This window comes from Taudactylus pleione, unplaced genomic scaffold (genome assembly GCF_031769625.1).
Source record: "Taudactylus pleione unplaced genomic scaffold, aTauple2 ptg000824l, whole genome shotgun sequence".
NCBI classification, from domain to species: Eukaryota; Metazoa; Chordata; class Amphibia; order Anura; family Myobatrachidae; genus Taudactylus; species Taudactylus pleione.
This window is the reverse complement of record NW_028285226.1, coordinates 1,267,131-1,285,700: the sequence shown is the minus strand read 5'-3', so window position 1 is coordinate 1,285,700 and position 18,570 is coordinate 1,267,131. Positions and strand designations below refer to the sequence as shown.

The following is an 18,570-nucleotide window of genomic DNA, read 5'->3' as shown; positions in this document are numbered from 1 at the left end:
CCAAAGAAAACTAATTTGTGTGTCCTTAGCATCATATCCTGCCAAAGAAAACTAATATGTGTATATATAACAGGATTTTGGTACTTACTGATAAATCCCTTTCTCCGATTCCACAGGGGACACTGGAGTTCAAGACAGTGGGGTATAGACGGTGGTAGAGTAGAGCCTGGCACTTTAAATAATTTAGAAGTGTGACTGGCTCCTCCCCCTCTATGCCCCATCAGCCCCAGTTTAAGAACTGAGCCCGAGAGGAGACGGAGGACAACAGGAAAACGAGGAGAAGGAGAAGACCACAGAACGGAACAATACCGACTGAAGGAGAACAGAGGAAACCACTGCAGGGAACACATGCAGCCACACAACTATATAAAGACCCACAACAGGCAGGTACGCCGCGCCGGGCGGGCGTCCAGTGTCCCCTGTGGAATCGGAGAAAGGGATTTATCGGTAAGTACCAAAATCCTGTTTTCTCCTTCATCCACTAGGGGACACTGGAGTTCAAGACAGTGGGGACGTCCCAAAGCCAACCTCCCGGGTGGGAAGCGCGGAGAACATGCCGACCCTTCGGGCAACCGAACAGGGACCGCATAGAACCGGAGGTTCAACGGAAGGCAAGAGCTGAGAATCAAGTGTCGTGAGCCAGGAGACAACCAGAACTCCGTGCGGAACAGACACAGAATACCACAACGTACAGTAATCGAATGGAATAAGCGGCTAGCGAGAAAACACCCTCAGATGAGAAGCATCAGAACACTGTAAACTCAGCTGAAAACAGACCAAGCCAGACTGTTGGGAGCAGAGAACTCCTACCCGAATCCATAGGAGAAGGGCAGTAACCCGAGAAGAAACCTCGAGGAAACCGTACCAGATTCGGAAACAGGAAGCTGCCACATTTTGCAGATAGCAGAATACCAGCACTGCTGGACATAACTCATATAGATAGAAGTATAACGATACCAATCTACAAAAACAGAGAGTCCACAGACTCCTCACAAAAAGTATAAGGTAAAAGTCAAGGCCGCACAGTCGCCCTGAACCCTTCTGAAAGTCCAACTACTACAAAGTTGTGAACCAGCGGAAGGATGAGACCATAGAAATCTCCAACGAGTGGAGATCACCCTGGGCATGAGGCCGAGGCGGCTTCGAGAAGATTGAGATTACAATACCTTCCAGAGGGTCAGACCGCAGTACAACCCATTCTGAGAACAGGAATAAACCAGCAACTGAAACCCTGACGCTAAAGAGAAAACAACGGACAACTTCCAACATGATGGAAGTGCATAGGTAGTAGTAACTGCTGGCCTGAACATAGCATGAAAACAACCAGGAAGATACCAGTCAGGTACCTGTCAGTATGATAAAAATATCAACAGCTACTGAACAGGAAACCCACCAGGCCCCCTGAGTGGAACATAGTGACTGTCACACTTCTATGTAAAGATGTGCAGTAGCCCAGAGATGTGCTTTGGTCCATAACGCCAACAGATTCTAGTAGAATTGGTTCTCAATGTTGTAACTATGCACCCACACTCCAGGAAAATTCTAAAGTGTAGAGCCAACTGATTAAAAGAGCGGATGGCTGCTAGGAGGCAGTAAGGGAGAAGAACTCTATGTATGTCAGTTTACATGAAATAGGAGCCTCTACCGAGGCATTAGTGGGTAAGCTCTCACCTGTGAGCGACCAGAAGCCCTCTGGCCCGAAATGTAGAATGTCACTGACCTGTTGTATCGCAAAGCAACCCGCCACATTAGGAATAGAGAGTAGCTTCAGTGGGCTAAGACCAATGCCCTACAGCACGTACTTCAGTCTGGAGATGTGCAGTAGAAAATACTGTGGAAACTAGCAGAATGTTAGTGGAGACAAGAAGGTCGTAAAACAGGACTCTATACCTGAGCCTGTTCCATTAGAGACGTATCTGAAGATTATACTTATACCCCAAAAACGGTCTGCTAGTTTAAGTATCCTTACATAAATATTTACAATGTGTATTATGCCCACCAATCTAATATAACCCAGGTCTGTCCCTGCCTAAATCGGTAGGTGGCCCTAGGCCTTCAAGATATGAATTGTACCTAAGGGCCCTTTAGACTCATTCTATTGAGATATACGACAATAATATGGAGTATCGGAATCGATACTGAGAAGGGTACCTGTACTTAGACATAGAACTCGTTAGTTATCCCAAGCAAAGAAGGGAGATAGCAGTAGTGATAACCCCAGTAGGGTTAAACAGAAAACAGGTTTTTGTTTCCCAATTATTAGGAAATATACATACAAGGAATGGGCGTCTTACCAGTTTGCTACCAAGTGCATCACTGTAATGATAATAGGTCCCCCGAAACGGGGCGCCATAGATATAGACTAACATGAACCGAGCTATATAAGTATATATCCTTATATACATGTGACATGGCTAGGGTCCATACTAGAAGCAATGCCTTAGGGAATTGTGACTATCACTATGTAAGCTGCAGCACATGACTTTAGATTATAGAGCCACCATATAATATGTATGGATATAGCCTACAGCTTCTGGTAATCCCTGGCGGCTTCCCATGCGTGGTATTATAGGTAACCTAATGCTTGTAGAAGTATAGGCCTCCTACACATATACATGTATATACACACAACCCAATCCCCCGGGAGAGATCGTGTTAAGCGGAGTTATTGTACCATCTACCGCATCAGGAGTCCAGCCTCCAATCGCAGCCTTCTATCAATATGCTAGGTATCAGACATAAAACTGATAACAACAGATCCTACCCCTGCTCTTATGGTAAGGATAAGAAGCGATATCCACATATGCATATGCATACCTACATACAAATTTAGTAGGTGACAATAATATTGTAAAATTAGAACATGAGCAAAAATTAAAGCCATGGAAGGAACTGAGCCCAAGGACAAAATTCACTCCAGCATGTATATGTTCTACTGCAGGGCTAGTATAAAATACAATATACATATTACATATATATATACACACACACATATACATAGCATACACGTGGCTTACCCCCACACAGGGGGACTGCTCATGTACCGCGTGTGGCCGTCACTCTGCTACTGCGCAGGGGCAGGGTATGTTAGTTGCGTGCTGTCCCAGACTGGTTTCAATCCTGGGACCCTTCTGTTACAGGTGTACTCGCCTTAGCAGGTGAGCCATTTTAGCGCCAGATTAACCCATTTTTCGAAGTGGGAATCAAAAAGACCACCTCAGTGCTGTGAGGCAGCAATGCCACGTTACTAACCTCTTCCTGTATGTGCTGCCGAAGGGAACACATGAGAAATAAATAGATGCACATATGCATACCTTCTAAGGTAAGCACAGAAAACTGGAGAAAGGTTTTAAGACCAGCCTATAATGTAGTATATGTAGTAATGTAGTATATGTGCTGCCACATATATGCATGGGAAGATACTGCCCCTCTTTAAGGCGAGCCCATGTGAGGCATAAGCCTGGGGATGGGACGCCAAAATGTGCTAACCCTGGGTGAAGGGTATGCTATAACCATAAGTTCTGGCAGCAGCACCAGAACAGTAGAGCTAGTACACCATGAGGCTATGATACTTCACAAGCTAAGATACCAAGCCATTAGATTAAGCTAGGCGCCCTTTGTTATAGAACGAAGGGAAGCCTGCCAAGCGGCGCTGCATTGGCGGGACTGTCTCGTCAACCCCTCGCTTCTAGCTGTGATGCATCGACTGAACTGGCCTCTTTCAGAACCGCCTAACGTGGTGTTATGGTGCAAAAGGGAATTGGGCTAGTTCCCATACAGCTAGCAACCAGCTATGCACTGTAGCTAGCACTAAACTCCTGTCATACAAGGACAGGGCCTCCCCTACCCTTTGCGCTGAAGCACTCCCAGTGTGGTAGGCGTAAGAGACCCACGCTAAAGCACTCCCTGCTGCAGGTAGTGCACTGAGCTATCATGCTTGTGTGCAGTAGTAACTACAGTCCTTAAAAGGGAAACAGGGGGCGCTGTTTGTACATGAATACCGCGCTGTACGTGTGCAAACTGCTACACTCCAGTTAGCACAGCGCTGCTAGCCCCCTTAATAGTATAAAGCGGTGATGCTGTCCTGCTGTGACAGGAGTGTGATGGTCATACAGCACTGCATCGGGGAGCCGCATTGTGCTGGTATAACGTAAGGCTATTAGCCCTATGTTATAGCTAACAGGGAAGCAGCTCAGCCCAGCCAGGAGCTGCGGGACGCGGCATCCGCGGCATCTCCTCCTGAGATCTAGATGAGGAGCGTTGCTAATTTTTTAAAACCAGCCTAAGCAAAGACAGTGCTGCCTGCACCGGGAGAACATACAAACTCCACACAGCAAGAGCCGTGGAGAGATCCGAGCCCTGCGCTGATACTTATTTGTAGCCAGCCCTATACTCCTATCTCTACTTTTGTGCTAGCAGCACTCCCAGCGTGGGAGAAGGAGGGAGTCGCGTAGGATACCCACGCTAATTAACCCTGTTGCAGGAGTTAGGAGGCAGCCGCGCTCTTCAGGCGCTGGTCTGCACTGCACCTTTAACCAGCGGCAGGCAGTGGTACAGATGGCGCGGCTATTATGCATGACGCGCCCTTCCCTAAAATCCCGGCTATCAGTGTGTGCGCGCGCGCGTGCACTGTAAGGCTCGCCTCTGCCCACTTACTAGGAAAGAGTGGGCTGGGCGTAATGTAGGGAAGACAACCTTCCTCCCGACCCTTCAGAACGGGGTGCGGGACCAGCAGATACATTTATAAGGCTGGGCCGCTCAATAAGGGAAGCCTCTTTACGTGGGTACTCCTTACCAAGGATCGCGCTGCTTGTCAGCGCTGCAACTGCCTCTGTAGAGGGACGCGTCTGGCCTCCTGAAGCCGGCCATTACACCAGATGGCAGGACCTCGCCTGTGCTGCACTATTTAGTGAGCAGCGGTGCGGCGTCTGTCTTACTCACACCTGGCTGCCCCGCTGGTTGGGCTGTTGTGCGCCCGCAATTAGGGCCGCGAAGGGGGGCGTGGCTTTGCCCCGAGTGCGGCCGCCATTTTAATAATGGGGGGGCTGCTGCTGCCCGCTCTAGACGCGGCAGGATGCCCTCCCAGGTACCTCTGAGGTCCCTTCCCGGGGGGACTAATGCAGAGTATGTCAGCGCAGCAGCGCTAACGGACCGGCAGACCGCGCTGCCCCGACTCCATCCCCTCGTTAATAGGAGGGGGATGGCTAGGAATAAGTCAGTCAGCAGCTCCGACACTACCACTTTCACTGGCAGGGGGAAGGAGCAGTGTGTGACAGCCATGCAGTGTGCGCTGTCCCTGAGCCCAGCGTTTTGGCCCACCACTCCAGCTAGTCAGGAGTAGTGGGATATACTTACGGACTGCTGCGGCCGGGTTGCTGGGCTGGGGGGCAAATGAGGAAACCCGGACACGAACCGGTTTCAGTTGTGGCGGGTCCTCATGGAGTCCGATGACTCTGTTTAAAGTCCCCCCTCAGGGTCACCGGACACAGACTGCAGTAGCCGTGTGGTGCCCTCCCGGCGGCTCCCACGTAGCAGGCAGACTGCCACAGTAAGCAGCCTGCCTGTCCTCAGTGCTTGTATAAAAGCTTAAAATATAATTATATGAGAAAGGCTGGAGACAGCCTGATGTGCGACCGGCTCTCTCGGGCACATTCTAAAAACTGGGGCTGATGGGGCATAGAGGGGGAGGAGCCAGTCACACTTCTAAATTATTTAAAGTGCCAGGCTCTACTCTACCACCGTCTATACCCCACTGTCTTGAACTCCAGTGTCCCCTAGTGGATGAAGGAGAAAGCATCATATCCTACCAAAGAAAACTAATATGTGTATATATAGCATCATATCCTACCAAAGAAAACTAATATGTGTATATATAGCATCATATCCTACCAAAGAAAACTAATATGTGTATATATAGCATCATATCCTGCCAAAGAAAACTAATATGTGTATCCTTAGCATCATATCCTGCCAAAGAAACTAATATGTGTATCTATAGCACCATATCCTGACAAAGAAAACTAATATGTGTATATATAACATCATATCCTGCCAAAGAAACTAATATATGCATCCTTAGCACCATATCCTGCCAAACAAAACTAATATGTGTATATATAGCATCATATCCTGCCAAAGAAAACGAACGTGTGTCCTTAGCACCATATCCTGCCAAAGAAACTAATATGTGCGTCCTTAGCACCATATCCTGCCAAAGAAAACTAATATGTGTATCTATAGCACCATATCCTGCCAAAGAAAACTAATATGTGTGTCCTTAGCATCATATCCTGACAAAGAAAACTAATATGTGTGTCCTTAGCATCATATCCTGCCAAAGAAACTAATATGTGTCCTTAGCATCATATCCTGCCAAAGAAACTAATATGTGTATATATAGCATCATATCCTGCCAAAGAAACTAATATGTGTCCTTAGCATCATATCCTGCCAAAGAAACTAATATGTGTCCTTAGCATCATATCCTGCCAAAGAAAACTAATAGGTGTATATATAACATCATATCCTGCCAAAGAAACTAATATATGCGTCCTTAGCACCATATCCTGCCAAAGAAACTAATATATGCGTCCTTAGCACCATATCCTGCCAAAGAAACTAATATGTGTGTCCTTAGCATCATATCCTGCCAAAGAAAACTAATATGTGTATATATAGCATCATATCCTGCCAAAGAAACTAATATGTGTGTCCTTAGCATCATATCCTGCCAAAGAAAACTAATATGTGTGTCCTTAGCACCATATCCTGCCAAAGAAAACTAATATGTGTATATATAGCATCATATCCTGCCAAAGAAAACTAATATGTGTATCTATAGCATCATATCCTGCCAAAGAAAACTAATATGTGTATCCTTAGCACCATATCCTGCCAAAGAAAACTAATATGTGTATCCTTAGCACCATATCCTGCCAAAGAAACTAATATGTGTATATATAGCATCATATCCTGCCAAAGAAACTAATATGTGTGTCCTTAGCACCATATCCTGCCAAAGAAAACTAATATGTGTATATATAGCATCATATCCTGCCAAAGAAACTAATATGTGCGTCCTTAGCACCATATCCTGCCAAAGAAACTAATGTGTGTCCTTAGCATCATATCCTGCCAAAGAAAACTAATATGTGTATATATAGCATCATATCCTGCCAAAGAAAACTAATATGTGTATCTATAGCATCATATCCTGCCAAAGAAACTAATATGTGTATCTATAGCATCATATCCTGCCAAAGAAACTAATATGTGTGTCCTTAGCATTATATCCTGCCAAAGAACACTAATATGTGTGTCCTTAGCACCATATCCTACCAAAGAAAACTAATAATGTGTGTCCTTAGCACCATATCCTGCCAAAGAAAACTAATGTGTATATATAGCATCATATCCTACCAAAGAAAACTAATATGTGTATATATAGCATCATATCCTACCAAAGAAAACTAATATGTGTATATATAGCACCATATCCTGCCAAAGAAAACTAATATGTGTCCTTAGCATCATATCCTGCCAAAGAAAACTAATATGTGTATCCTTAGCATCATATCCTGCCAATGAAACTAATATGTGTATATATAGCACCATATCCTGACAAAGAAACTAATATGTGTCCTTAGCATCATATCCTGCCAAAGAAACTAATATGTGTCCTTAGCATCATATCCTGCCAAAGAAACTAATATGTGTTTCCTTAGCATTATATCCTGCCAAAGAAAACTAATATGTGTATATATAGCACCATATCCTGCCAAAGAAAACTAATATGTGTCCTTAGCACCATATCCTGCCAAAGAAACTAATATGTGTCCTTAGCACCATATCCTGCCAAAGAAACTAATATGTGTATCCTTAGCACCATATCCTGCCAAAGAAAACTAATATGTGTATCCTTAGCATCATATCCTGCCAAAGAAAACTAATATGTGTATCCTTAGCATCATATCCTGCCAGAGAAAACTAATATGTGTATCCTTACATGCACACACATTCTTAAATATGGAAATAAATGCAGGATATGACCACCTACCACCTTCTGCGGACTAATCTCCCTATGTGTGAATGAGGTTCCGGCCCTACAGTATAATATTTATGTATATAGCCTCTCACCTTACAACATAGTTCAGGAACTCTGCTGACTCCTAGGAAGAAAAAAGAAAAATAGGTTACACCAAAGTTGCAACAATAGTGATACTTGTGCAGATACATTAATAACAGGCCTATACCTAATCAGATATTTGCCATGACCTTGACCAATTCTCCATCCAAATAAATACGTCGTTTATAAGGGGAGAATGAAAACAATCCAGGTGACGCTGGCATGGTAACAGTGACAGTTTGCCCCACAGCCACCAACATGTGAAATAGAAACACTTGCAAACTTTGTGTCTGGCACCCTAACCCATGAATACCCGTTGCTTATAGTAAACCGATATTATGTAGAACATCAAGGCTCGGAATATCTTTAACAACCCATTAGCAGCAGCAGCCGCACACTCACCTTGCTGGTGAAATTGCCCTGGACCAATCCCTCTACATACAGCTGAGATTTAAACTGGTCAAAGAAGGCGAGTAGCTGCTCCAAGTGTAAACCCTTCAGGATGGTCAGGTATTTTTCTAACATGGACCAACGTTTACATTCCAGGACCAGGAGTCGCACGTCCCTGGAGAAGACAGAAGACGTCAGGACACACAATATGGACTAGATTTAATTGTCTTTAGGAAACTATAGGAATAACAGCTTGAAGAATAAAGACTACTATTCATAAAGAACCTGCTCTATTGCTGCAATAAGCTGAATTCCTGTAAACTGCATATAGCAATAGCACTCTAATCCTTCCCTTAGCTGTCTTTTGCTGAACCCAGAGTACTGGGTCAATGCTCTGCCTGCTATGTTGCAGTTCTAATCAAAAGTAAGTGGTTAGAAGAAACCAGCCACAGTCACTAGCACCGAGGTTCTGCAGCAGCTATACACAACAAACTGTGTCTGCACAATATACATTTCAATTTGCAGGATTCCTGAGAGAGAGAGTAGATCAGGGGAATAAACGTATGGTAACCCACTCTACCTGTACTGAATTCTACTACAGAATATTTCAAATCAACAGGCCAGGGAACCTGTGTGTTAAAATAATAGTATATGGAATCCAGCACTTGTACAATAGAGATCACACACAGAAGCAGCCACGCACTCACTTGCCCAGCTTGTCGTGTTTGATGAGAAGATTGAAGTAGGTCTTTTTGAGCTGCTCTGTGATCATGTTGAACACGTCAGGAGAAGCCGTGAAGTCAGCCAGGTGGTCAATGACCAGTTCAAAGAGAAGCTATAACCAGAGATGACACAATGTAATTTTACAATATATAGGCATAAAATGTATCACATAACAGGAAACTAGGGTTCTCAGATAACACAGACTTTCTCCACCCTGTGACGGCACAGGAACTTATGACCAAGGTTTGCCCTCTGCTACTGGAACCAGGAGAAGATCCAGGGAGACCACACTTACAGGCAGTTTGTGGTTGAATCCCTTCAGCTTGATGACTAGGCCATGTTCTCCAGCCACCAACTTATATTCCAGCTGGGCGACATCTGCTTCGTAGGCCGGCTCAGCCAGGGTGTGAGCCAGGATATTGACAAATAGGTCAAATAGAACCAAGCTGGAACATACAAGACACAATTACCAGCCAATAGGAACACACTTTGTAAGTATTATAGCACCAAGTCTGGTTTGGTAATGACAGGGTTTCATCCAAGATAAAATACCTAAATTCATTATTTTAGAGAAAAGCAAAAAATAGATTCAGGTTCCAGGATAAAACTTGGCAACGTGAGACCCAAAATAATAATAGTAATAATAATAATAATATACAGATTATACGAATATAACAAAAATATGTATTAAGCTGGGCAAGTCTTCATTTTAGCACAATTCCCTTAGACATAGCTAAAAATTATTTTTGTAATTGCATTAATCTTTTTTCTTGGACAAGCGCTCAACCATTTGACATCCAAACATATATGTTAGAACAGTGGTTCTCAAACTCGGTCCTCAGGACCCCACACAGGTCACGTTTTCCAGGTCACCCAGCAGGTGCACAGGTGTATTCATTACTCACTGACACATTTTAAAAGTTACACTGGTGGAACTAATTATTTCACTTGTGGTTCTGTGAGGAGACCTGAAAAACATGCACTGTTTGGGGTCCTCAGGACAGAGTTTGAGAACCTGTGTGTTAAAGCATTTATATTGTTTTCGTGCTCTAAAATTTAGAGTATTATGGTATTAGTTGGTGGTGTCTGTTGGGTGCTTTGTATTTTAGTGTAGTGGTTCTCAACTCCAATCCTAAAGAATCCTCAACAGGTCACTTATTCTGTATTACTTTAATCATGCACAGGTGAGTTAATCAATTTTGCTTTTCCTACCTATTTCCACGGATAGAAATTCTGAAAACATGACCTGCTAGGGGTACTTGAGGACTGGACTTTAGAGCCAATGTTCGAATGCATGAGTGTGGTGACAGGTCAGATAGGGAACATCCCAACCCTCTCACATTTGAACGCTGAATCTCAGATATCCCATATAGTGTCTCCAGAGCTTCACCACCGCTCTGCGCAACGGGGGGTGGGGAGAGTGCCCTCTTCTCACACCCTGGTTGCAGAGTGCAGGTGTTCGCAGTGCCCATGTGACACTGCCCCTACTAGACTCAACGTGCTTTTCCCACAAGCAGCCCCAAAAATTACATAAATTGGAGGATTTTTGTCAGATAAGGGGTCCTGTAATCTCGAGGAGAACACCGCCCCCATGTGTTTGGGAATCTAAAAGGGTCTCCAGGTTGACATAAAATTCCAAAATGTGAGCCAGATGCCTGGTGCGCTCAAGTTCAACCAATGCGTGAGCCAGCATCACTGAAATTGCCGGTGGTACTGAAATGGTTAAAGCAAATAATAGAAGACGTTGACCTCTCCACCAAGGTCGCCAATATCCCTTTCTCCCTAATACCGCGTCACTTACTTTTCAGGTGATTGCTGGATTAATGGGGAGATCAGGTGAAAACGAATGTAAGCTGGAAAGAAACAAAAAGTATGAAGCAGCAGTTTTATAGCTTTTATGGTGTTAGGTTATTTCTGCTCTCACTCCAAGAAATGTCCTTATGAATCATGAGTTTATACTCTCCATATGTCTGCTTATTGCAGGTGTGTGAATGGTTCCTGTCACACAGAGACTCTATATGAATGCTATATCATGATAGAAACTCAGCTTTAACAATATGTAAGGCAAGGAAATTACCCGATTCCTAGAGCAGTTATATGCTGGACGCAGAAGTCCCGTATCGGACACTTCCATTACTGAACTACTGCTTCTATCACCCTCCGTCAAGCACCAATGCATAGCAGCAGGACACACCAGACCTATGCACAATATTACCTTTGGGAATCTTGAACTTGTTGTCTTTCTTGTACCAAAGGCAGCCCTGCTCCATGTCTCCTATCTTTACAGGATATTCTGTGTCTGGACAGTCTGAGCTCTTCATATTAAAGTCAGTGGCTGTATAAGAAATCAGAGAACTGTAAATCCTACAAGGGAACAAGGTACAGACATAGGCCCTGATTCAGAGCCGGACGCTCTGACCAGAGCGCTCGCTCTGAAGCAGGGCCCACCTCCATAAATATGGAGCGTCCTCCCCATAAATATGGAGCGTCCACCCACAGCATATACCCACCCACAGCATATACGAGCGTGCAGGATGATGGTCGCGATGGTCTTGACCATCGCGACCATCGCCACTGCGAGCCGAAGCCTGCAGTTGAGTTTCTCAACCGCAAGGCCCGGAGTGATTTTGGCTCTAGCAGAGCCAAAATCACTCCCACTGGCATCACTAGTGATGTCAGTGGGGCCGGCTTCTGACGGTAGGCGTTCCCTTGGGAACGCCTCCGTCTGGGAGGCATGCCCCCGGCACGCCCACCAAGGGGGGCGTGCTGTCAATCAACATCGACAGCACGCTCCCTTTGATCAGACACTACAAGCGAAGGAAAGTCCTTCGCTCGTCGCGTCTCGCGCATGCGCACGACGGAGTTCCCTCCGTCGTGCGCATGCGCAGTGCAGACCATCGACCCACTTGCGAGCGGACAGCCGCTCGCGAGTGGGTCTGAATCAGGGCCATAATGCACAGTCTCTGCAATGCTCACCAATGAACCTGTTCTCTGCAGGGAGATGGAGGTCAGGGTTTAAAGGAAAGTCTGTGACCCACATTGCTTTCCATTTTGTATCGATCTCTGTGAACAAGAACAACATACAAATAATGAATGCAATTAGCGGATGTAAAAATGAGAAGTGTCATTATTCTGGGTCTCACCAAGTCTTCTATAGGAGTTACCTTCGATGTTATACTGAGTACCGAACCACTTCTCCGTCAGCTCACACTTGCCCTCATTGGCTGGAGAGAGAAGCAGCAGATTTGCTTTCTGAGGAGTTAGGGCTCGTAGAGCGTCTGCAATTATCTAAGCACACAAGAAAGTGGTGAGCTAGACGCCGTTTACGCATCCACGTGTGTTTATTGTAAGAAAATTCGAATTATGAGCTGATGGTTTTCTTTTGAAAACTTGCAACACATTTATATTTCCTTTGTCATGTTTAAGTGCACCACCGGGTTAGGCAGCTGAAACAACCATTTAGGGTCGGAATCAATTATCTGCGAGCTGCCGATGGTAGGCCGATTTTAGGCCGATCCTGGTTGCACCTCCACAGGCTGTGAGCAGAATCGTCCTCTGCCCGTTAAAGCGCGGCAATTCCACGCTTAATTGAACCTGCCCCTTAGTGGGCTTAAGCAAAATTCTCAACAATATCAATGCACAGATAGAATGTTGTTCAGTCTGTCTACATGATAGAGAAGATTTTTTGGGGGAAGCTACTGCAATTCTGTTTTTACGCATGTTACAGTAAATGATAATACTGCTCATTTTTGCTCACACCTGAAACAGAATGAGCGACGATCATTATCTAAAAATCAAGTGGAAACATAAGGATGCTACTACCGGGATCTAAATGAATAAATCAGCCAGGTGCTGAATATCAGCTAACTGTAGCAAAAATGCCATTACTTCAGCCGCTCTGCTGACTCCTGTATCACACATAAATAAAGCAGCACTCACATCAGGACTGTACTCAAAGAGAAGCTGGTCGCCAGTTAGAAAATCTTCTTTGGGAAATAGCTGCATGTTCTCACAGATGTTCTCAACATACTCAATAGGCTCAGTCTAATAAAAAATAAATACATATATATTAACACCCTACAGAGTTAAGTGTTGTAAGATTTATTGTTATGCTGGGTACACATGGGACAATCTGTTCAGAGCACGATATCGTTGAACGATCTCCCTTGAAATTCCCGGTGTGCTGGATGAACGATATTGTTCATCCACACACCAAAGATATCATCAACGACCAATGATCGTTCTCCCATATGGAAAATTAACGATATCGTCCAGGTTGGCCTGCATGCATGAACGATATTGTTATCGTCCAGCGGGAGCGCGCAACGTTGGTCATTCATTGCATATACATGGAACAATATGAATGATATATCGTTGAACGATATCGTTATTGTTCACATCGTTCAAAGATATCGTCTCGTGCGTATGCACCTTTAGTGTCTTTTCACCAATTTTAAGTTCAGGGACATTTGTCAACATAAATAGAGGAACTGGAATCCAACATAAACAGTTTAATTGGAAGTATGCATTAGATAAATATAGAGAGTTCTGATGTTACTGGTAAGAATTAAAAAGCTGTGATGTAATCACTCTAGTGTTCATTAGGAAAGCTTTTGTATTATACATAGATAGTATTATACGGCACAAACACCTTACTGTATACCATTATTACATAGTACACACTCCTTACTGTATACGGATATGTCCACATACATCTTACCTCCATGCACAAGTTGCATGAAGCATAACGCATGAGTGCTGTGCGACTAACGCTGAGCGTCTTTTCGTGCAACTTCTTACCATCAAATGCGTCTTATTCGCAATTGATGGTAAGAATACGACGCATTTCATGGTAACATGCGAATAAGACGCACAAGCAGCTTCTGCTGATTAAAAGAACATGTGGCATGCCTATATTCTGTGTGCGGCTGGGGGTGTATTTGCAGTGTCAGCGGTGGCAACAAGCCTTGGTTGCCTAACAACGGTCTCTTGACATGGTAACCAACTTAAATTGCTTGGCAACCAGCTTAAATTGCATAGCAAGTCGGCTGCCATAGCAACAAGAATTGGTTGCTTAGCAACAGTCAGTTGCCATGGCAACCAGTTTAAATTGCATAGCAACCAGCTTAAATTGCATAGCAATGGTTGGTTGCCATAGCAACAAGACTTGGTTGTTTTGCAACGGTAAGTAACCAATTAGATTCTAACTATTATCTTCTAGAAGGTGCTAGATAAATGTTAGAAGTAAAATCTGATTGTTTGCTATGGGCAACAACTCCACCTCTATAAACCTTAGTAAATATACCCCAAAGCAGTGGCGGATCCAGGGGGGGCGATCAGGGCGATCGCCCCCCGTACACAAATCCCTGATTCCCGGCCACAGCACTCTGTACACGCAGTGCTGTTGCTGCCTGAGAGATAGAGACCTTCCGCCCCGCTGTGCCTGCCACCCGCCGCCGTGCATGCAGTTCAATATCAATTAGAATAGGTGCGGCTGGCTGGCGGGCGGCGCTAGGCAGTGACTGAGCCAGTCTCCCTCAAGACCCCTCTCATTGTGCCGGGACTGAAGAATGAGACGGCGCGGTGACGTCATCGTGCGTCTGACTCTCCTGCTGGCTGCCGCTCGAAGAGGACAATGGAGAGGAGTTAGAGTACAGACCCACGCGGACACCGGTATCAGTGACAGGCAGCAGGGAGTGGTGCAGGAACAGTTAGACGGCATGAGGAGCGCAACAGAGGTAAGTTGAGCTGCATGAGTGGGGGATAAACTGTGTGAGGAGGGCCCTGGGGAGAGCTGTGTCAGGGGGAATGGTGTGCAAGGGGGAGATGGTGTGCCAGGGGGAGAGTTGTAGAGGGGGAGATGGTGTCAGGATGAGAGCTGTGTCAGGGGGAATGGTGTGCAAGGGTAAGATCTGTGCCACGGGGAGATGGTGTGCCAGGGAGAGTTGTAGAGGGGGGAGATGGTGTCTCAGGATGAGAGATGTATCAGGGGGAGATGGTGTGCCAGGGGGAGAGTTGTAGAGGGGGGAGATGGTGTCTCAGGATGAGAGCTGTATCAGGGGGAGATGGAGTGCCAGGGGGAGATGGTGTGACAGGAGAAGATCACTAGCGCACGCAGAGGGGGTTTTTGAGTACCCAGAAACTCCCCTGATGAACCTAATTTTTTTTCAGAGACAGTCTTGTCTCCGTCCAGGGCCCCGCCTATAATCATGAGCTGCTCCTCCTTTTGTGGGCCGGACCGCTGCTGTAGGGATGGCTCGTGCAGTCAGGGGCCGCCACTTCACCGTGACCGGCATCAAGTTTGATGGGCAGCGCTGTTCTCCGGAGCACAGACTTCCCGCAGTCGATATCGGTGATATGCACTGGTTGCTGCTGCAGGGGATGGGATGTCCTCAGTGTCAATGTGCGAGTGCCACTTTGAGAAAGTTTTTAATGTTTGTTCCAGGTTAATATATATATATATATATATATATATATATATATGTGTAAATATTACTACACTACACACTATAAACAGTCTGCAGTTTAATATATATATATATATATATATATATATGTCACACTGCAGACTGTAAATGGTGTGTAGCGCAGAAATATTTACATACATATGTACACTATATATAGCATGTGTGTGTATATATATATATATATATATATATATATATATATATATATACACACACACACACACACTATACATAGCATGTGATCAGATGGCACCCTTGGGTTATTTTGAGAAAACACAAAGCGGTAGTGGGCAAGTTCAGCATTATAGTCCTTCCGGACTTTTATTAAGAATGAGGTGGACCATATTATTATTCTGGGGGGTGGTGGGGGGAGTTAGTATTATTCTTAAACCGCCCCCCCTAAAAGTAAAGTCTAGGGCCCTGATTCAGAGCCGCTCGCTATTTGCGGTCGTTCGTTCTAAAACAAGGGGTGGCTATTCAAATGAACCGTTCGCTAATTGCAGTCTGTTCACGCCTCTAAGTCTGAACGAGCGAGCAAAACTTGCGGTTGTAATTTTGAAAAATACGCCCCCTTGCCGCTCGCACCATACGTCATGTCCGCTATTTATTAGATTAATCGAGTACATCGAACAGCGTATGAACTGCTCGCTATTCTTGTGGCAGGTTTTTTCAACCGCTATTTTGCGAGCAGTTCTGAGTTAAAAAAAACCAAGAGACGTGGTCATTGACGCTGCTGTATTAATTATGCACTCCCTTAAAACGCCCGTTTTGACCTTTAAGCACGTCTACGATCTAATTCCACACCCCCGTTTTCAAGCACCTTCCCGTTACCACCCACATACGCCTCCTTCTGTCACTCAAAATAGCTGGCATTCGCTATATAGCAATCAAACGATTTTCGGCCGCACAGACTGGTTCGCGCATGCGTATTAAAAACCGTACGCATGCGCAGATGTGCGAACATCGGTCAGAACGAACGAGCGTCCGCTTACGAGCGGCTCTGAATCAGGGCCTAGATCCGCCACTTGCCCAAAGAGTCACATTTATACCCTTGAGTGACTGTACCTGCTCCTGATAGTAAAACTCATTGGCCTCGATTTTCTGAATTTCATGGAAGATCCTAGAATTAGAAGTTGAGATTTAGCACAGTACATGAAGACTAAAAGAGACTATATAAAAGTTTATCCCATTAGTTTTGAACATTAAGGGGGGGGGCATGCTGAAGAAAGAACAGGTGTAGGTGGAACATCCATTTGAACATGCATGTAGCATTGATCTGTACACAGAACAGACTGATAACATTTATTCAGTTAGGAAACAACTTACTCTGCATGGGGAGATTAGTACAGGAGTGTGGGGGAGAGAGAAGGGGTAAAGACCCCCATACACGGGGCAATAAAGCAGGCAATCCGACTGAATGGTGCGATTTGCCTTCTATATCGCACAATGTATGGCCCTGATGTCAGGCGCAAGCGGGTCGATGGTGCCCTAGTGCGCATGCGCACGACGGAGGGAGCTCCGTCGTGCGCATGCGCGAGACCCAGATAGCGACAGCCAAGCTGTCGCTCCGGGTCTCGCACCAAAGGGAGCGTGCTGTTGATGTTGAGTGACAGCACGCCCCCTTTGGTGGGCGTGCCAGGGGCGTGGCTGCCAAAAGGAGGCGTTCCCATGGGAACGCCTACCGTCTGGGTCCGGCCCCACTGACATCACTAGTGATGTCAGTGGGAGTGATTTTGGCTCTGACAGAGCCAAAATCACTCCAGGGCTTGCGGTCCCCGAAATCTACCGCAGGGTCTCGTCGAAAGCCCGATGGTCGCGATGGTCTTGACCATCGCGACCATCATCATGGACGCTCGCATAAGCGAGGACGCTCCAAAAAAAAACAAAAACGCCCTGATTCAGAGCGGATGCTCGTTCAGAGCGTCCAGCTTTGAATCAGGCCCCGTGTGTGCAGACCGCCCGATATGTCGGACAACGGATCCCCTATTGCCTCGCACGGTGCAATGGGGGCCTTAAGTAAGAGAGAACTTCAAAGATAGACAATTGCAATTTGGCTTAAAGTTACCTCTCTTGTGGGCCCAGCTGCTGCAACATTTTTAAATACTGGAAGACAATATGAGTAACCTAGAGAATAAACGACAACAGAAAATCTGATTGAAGAGCTAGACAGGAAAAGGAACACTCATTGATGTTTGGTACAAGCATGATGGCAACACTAGGGGGTAAATTTACTAAAGTGAGAGTTTGTAAAAGTGAGTTTTAGAAGAGATGTTGCCCTTAGCAACCAATCAGATTCTAGCTATTATCTTCTAGAAGGTGCTAGTTAAATGTTAGGCAGAATCTGACTGGTTGTTATGGGCAACATCTCTTCTAAAACTCACTTCTACAAACTCTCACGTTAGTAAATTTACCCCCTAGGCCTCAATGGGATTGCCCCAGCCCTATGGCATGTGCAATTTGTATGTCTGATCATGGCTGCCGAGACCAGTGCAATTACTTCTAAAGATTCCACGTAACAACAGCATCTTGTGCACGGTTTGTCTTGGTTCGTACCTCATAGAAGTTTTCGTATCCGGCATCGGTCAATGTGATGGAAATGGTAAACACGGAGTGAGTGGTGTTCTGCTCGAAGCCAGTCTCACTGTTACCTCCAAACAGAGCCAGCGCCCAACACCTGAGAGGGGAGAGCAAGCAAGTCTGACACAGAGGGCAGGATAACATGTAACCTAGCTGCTGATTGTTCCCCCAACACGCAGTCCAAATAACCACATATTAACCTCCACAGTCAATTGAACAAATATCAGTATCATTGTCAAGGAACAGGCTAACAAGTGTAATAGCTTTGTAATTGGACAGTGCACCTGC

At 45.4% G+C, this 18,570-nt stretch overlaps 1 protein-coding gene across 1 annotated transcript in view; it reads right to left on the bottom strand.

Annotated features, from left to right (window-relative positions):
* The window catches only part of NRDC (nardilysin convertase), an 86,155-nt gene that overhangs the window by 25,009 nt on the left and 42,576 nt on the right, over window positions 1–18,570 (bottom strand). The window contains exons 12-23 of the mRNA XM_088458306.1: window positions 18,259–18,379; window positions 17,771–17,829; window positions 16,771–16,825; window positions 13,178–13,282; window positions 12,403–12,526; window positions 12,215–12,301; window positions 11,454–11,573; window positions 11,040–11,091; window positions 9,534–9,684; window positions 9,223–9,350; window positions 8,528–8,690; window positions 8,137–8,168 (exon numbers count right to left, since the gene is read on the bottom strand). Of these exons, the coding sequence (XP_088314432.1) occupies window positions 8,137–8,168; window positions 8,528–8,690; window positions 9,223–9,350; window positions 9,534–9,684; window positions 11,040–11,091; window positions 11,454–11,573; window positions 12,215–12,301; window positions 12,403–12,526; window positions 13,178–13,282; window positions 16,771–16,825; window positions 17,771–17,829; window positions 18,259–18,379 (1,197 nt within the window). The remainder of the gene's footprint in view (window positions 1–8,136; window positions 8,169–8,527; window positions 8,691–9,222; window positions 9,351–9,533; window positions 9,685–11,039; window positions 11,092–11,453; window positions 11,574–12,214; window positions 12,302–12,402; window positions 12,527–13,177; window positions 13,283–16,770; window positions 16,826–17,770; window positions 17,830–18,258; window positions 18,380–18,570) is intronic.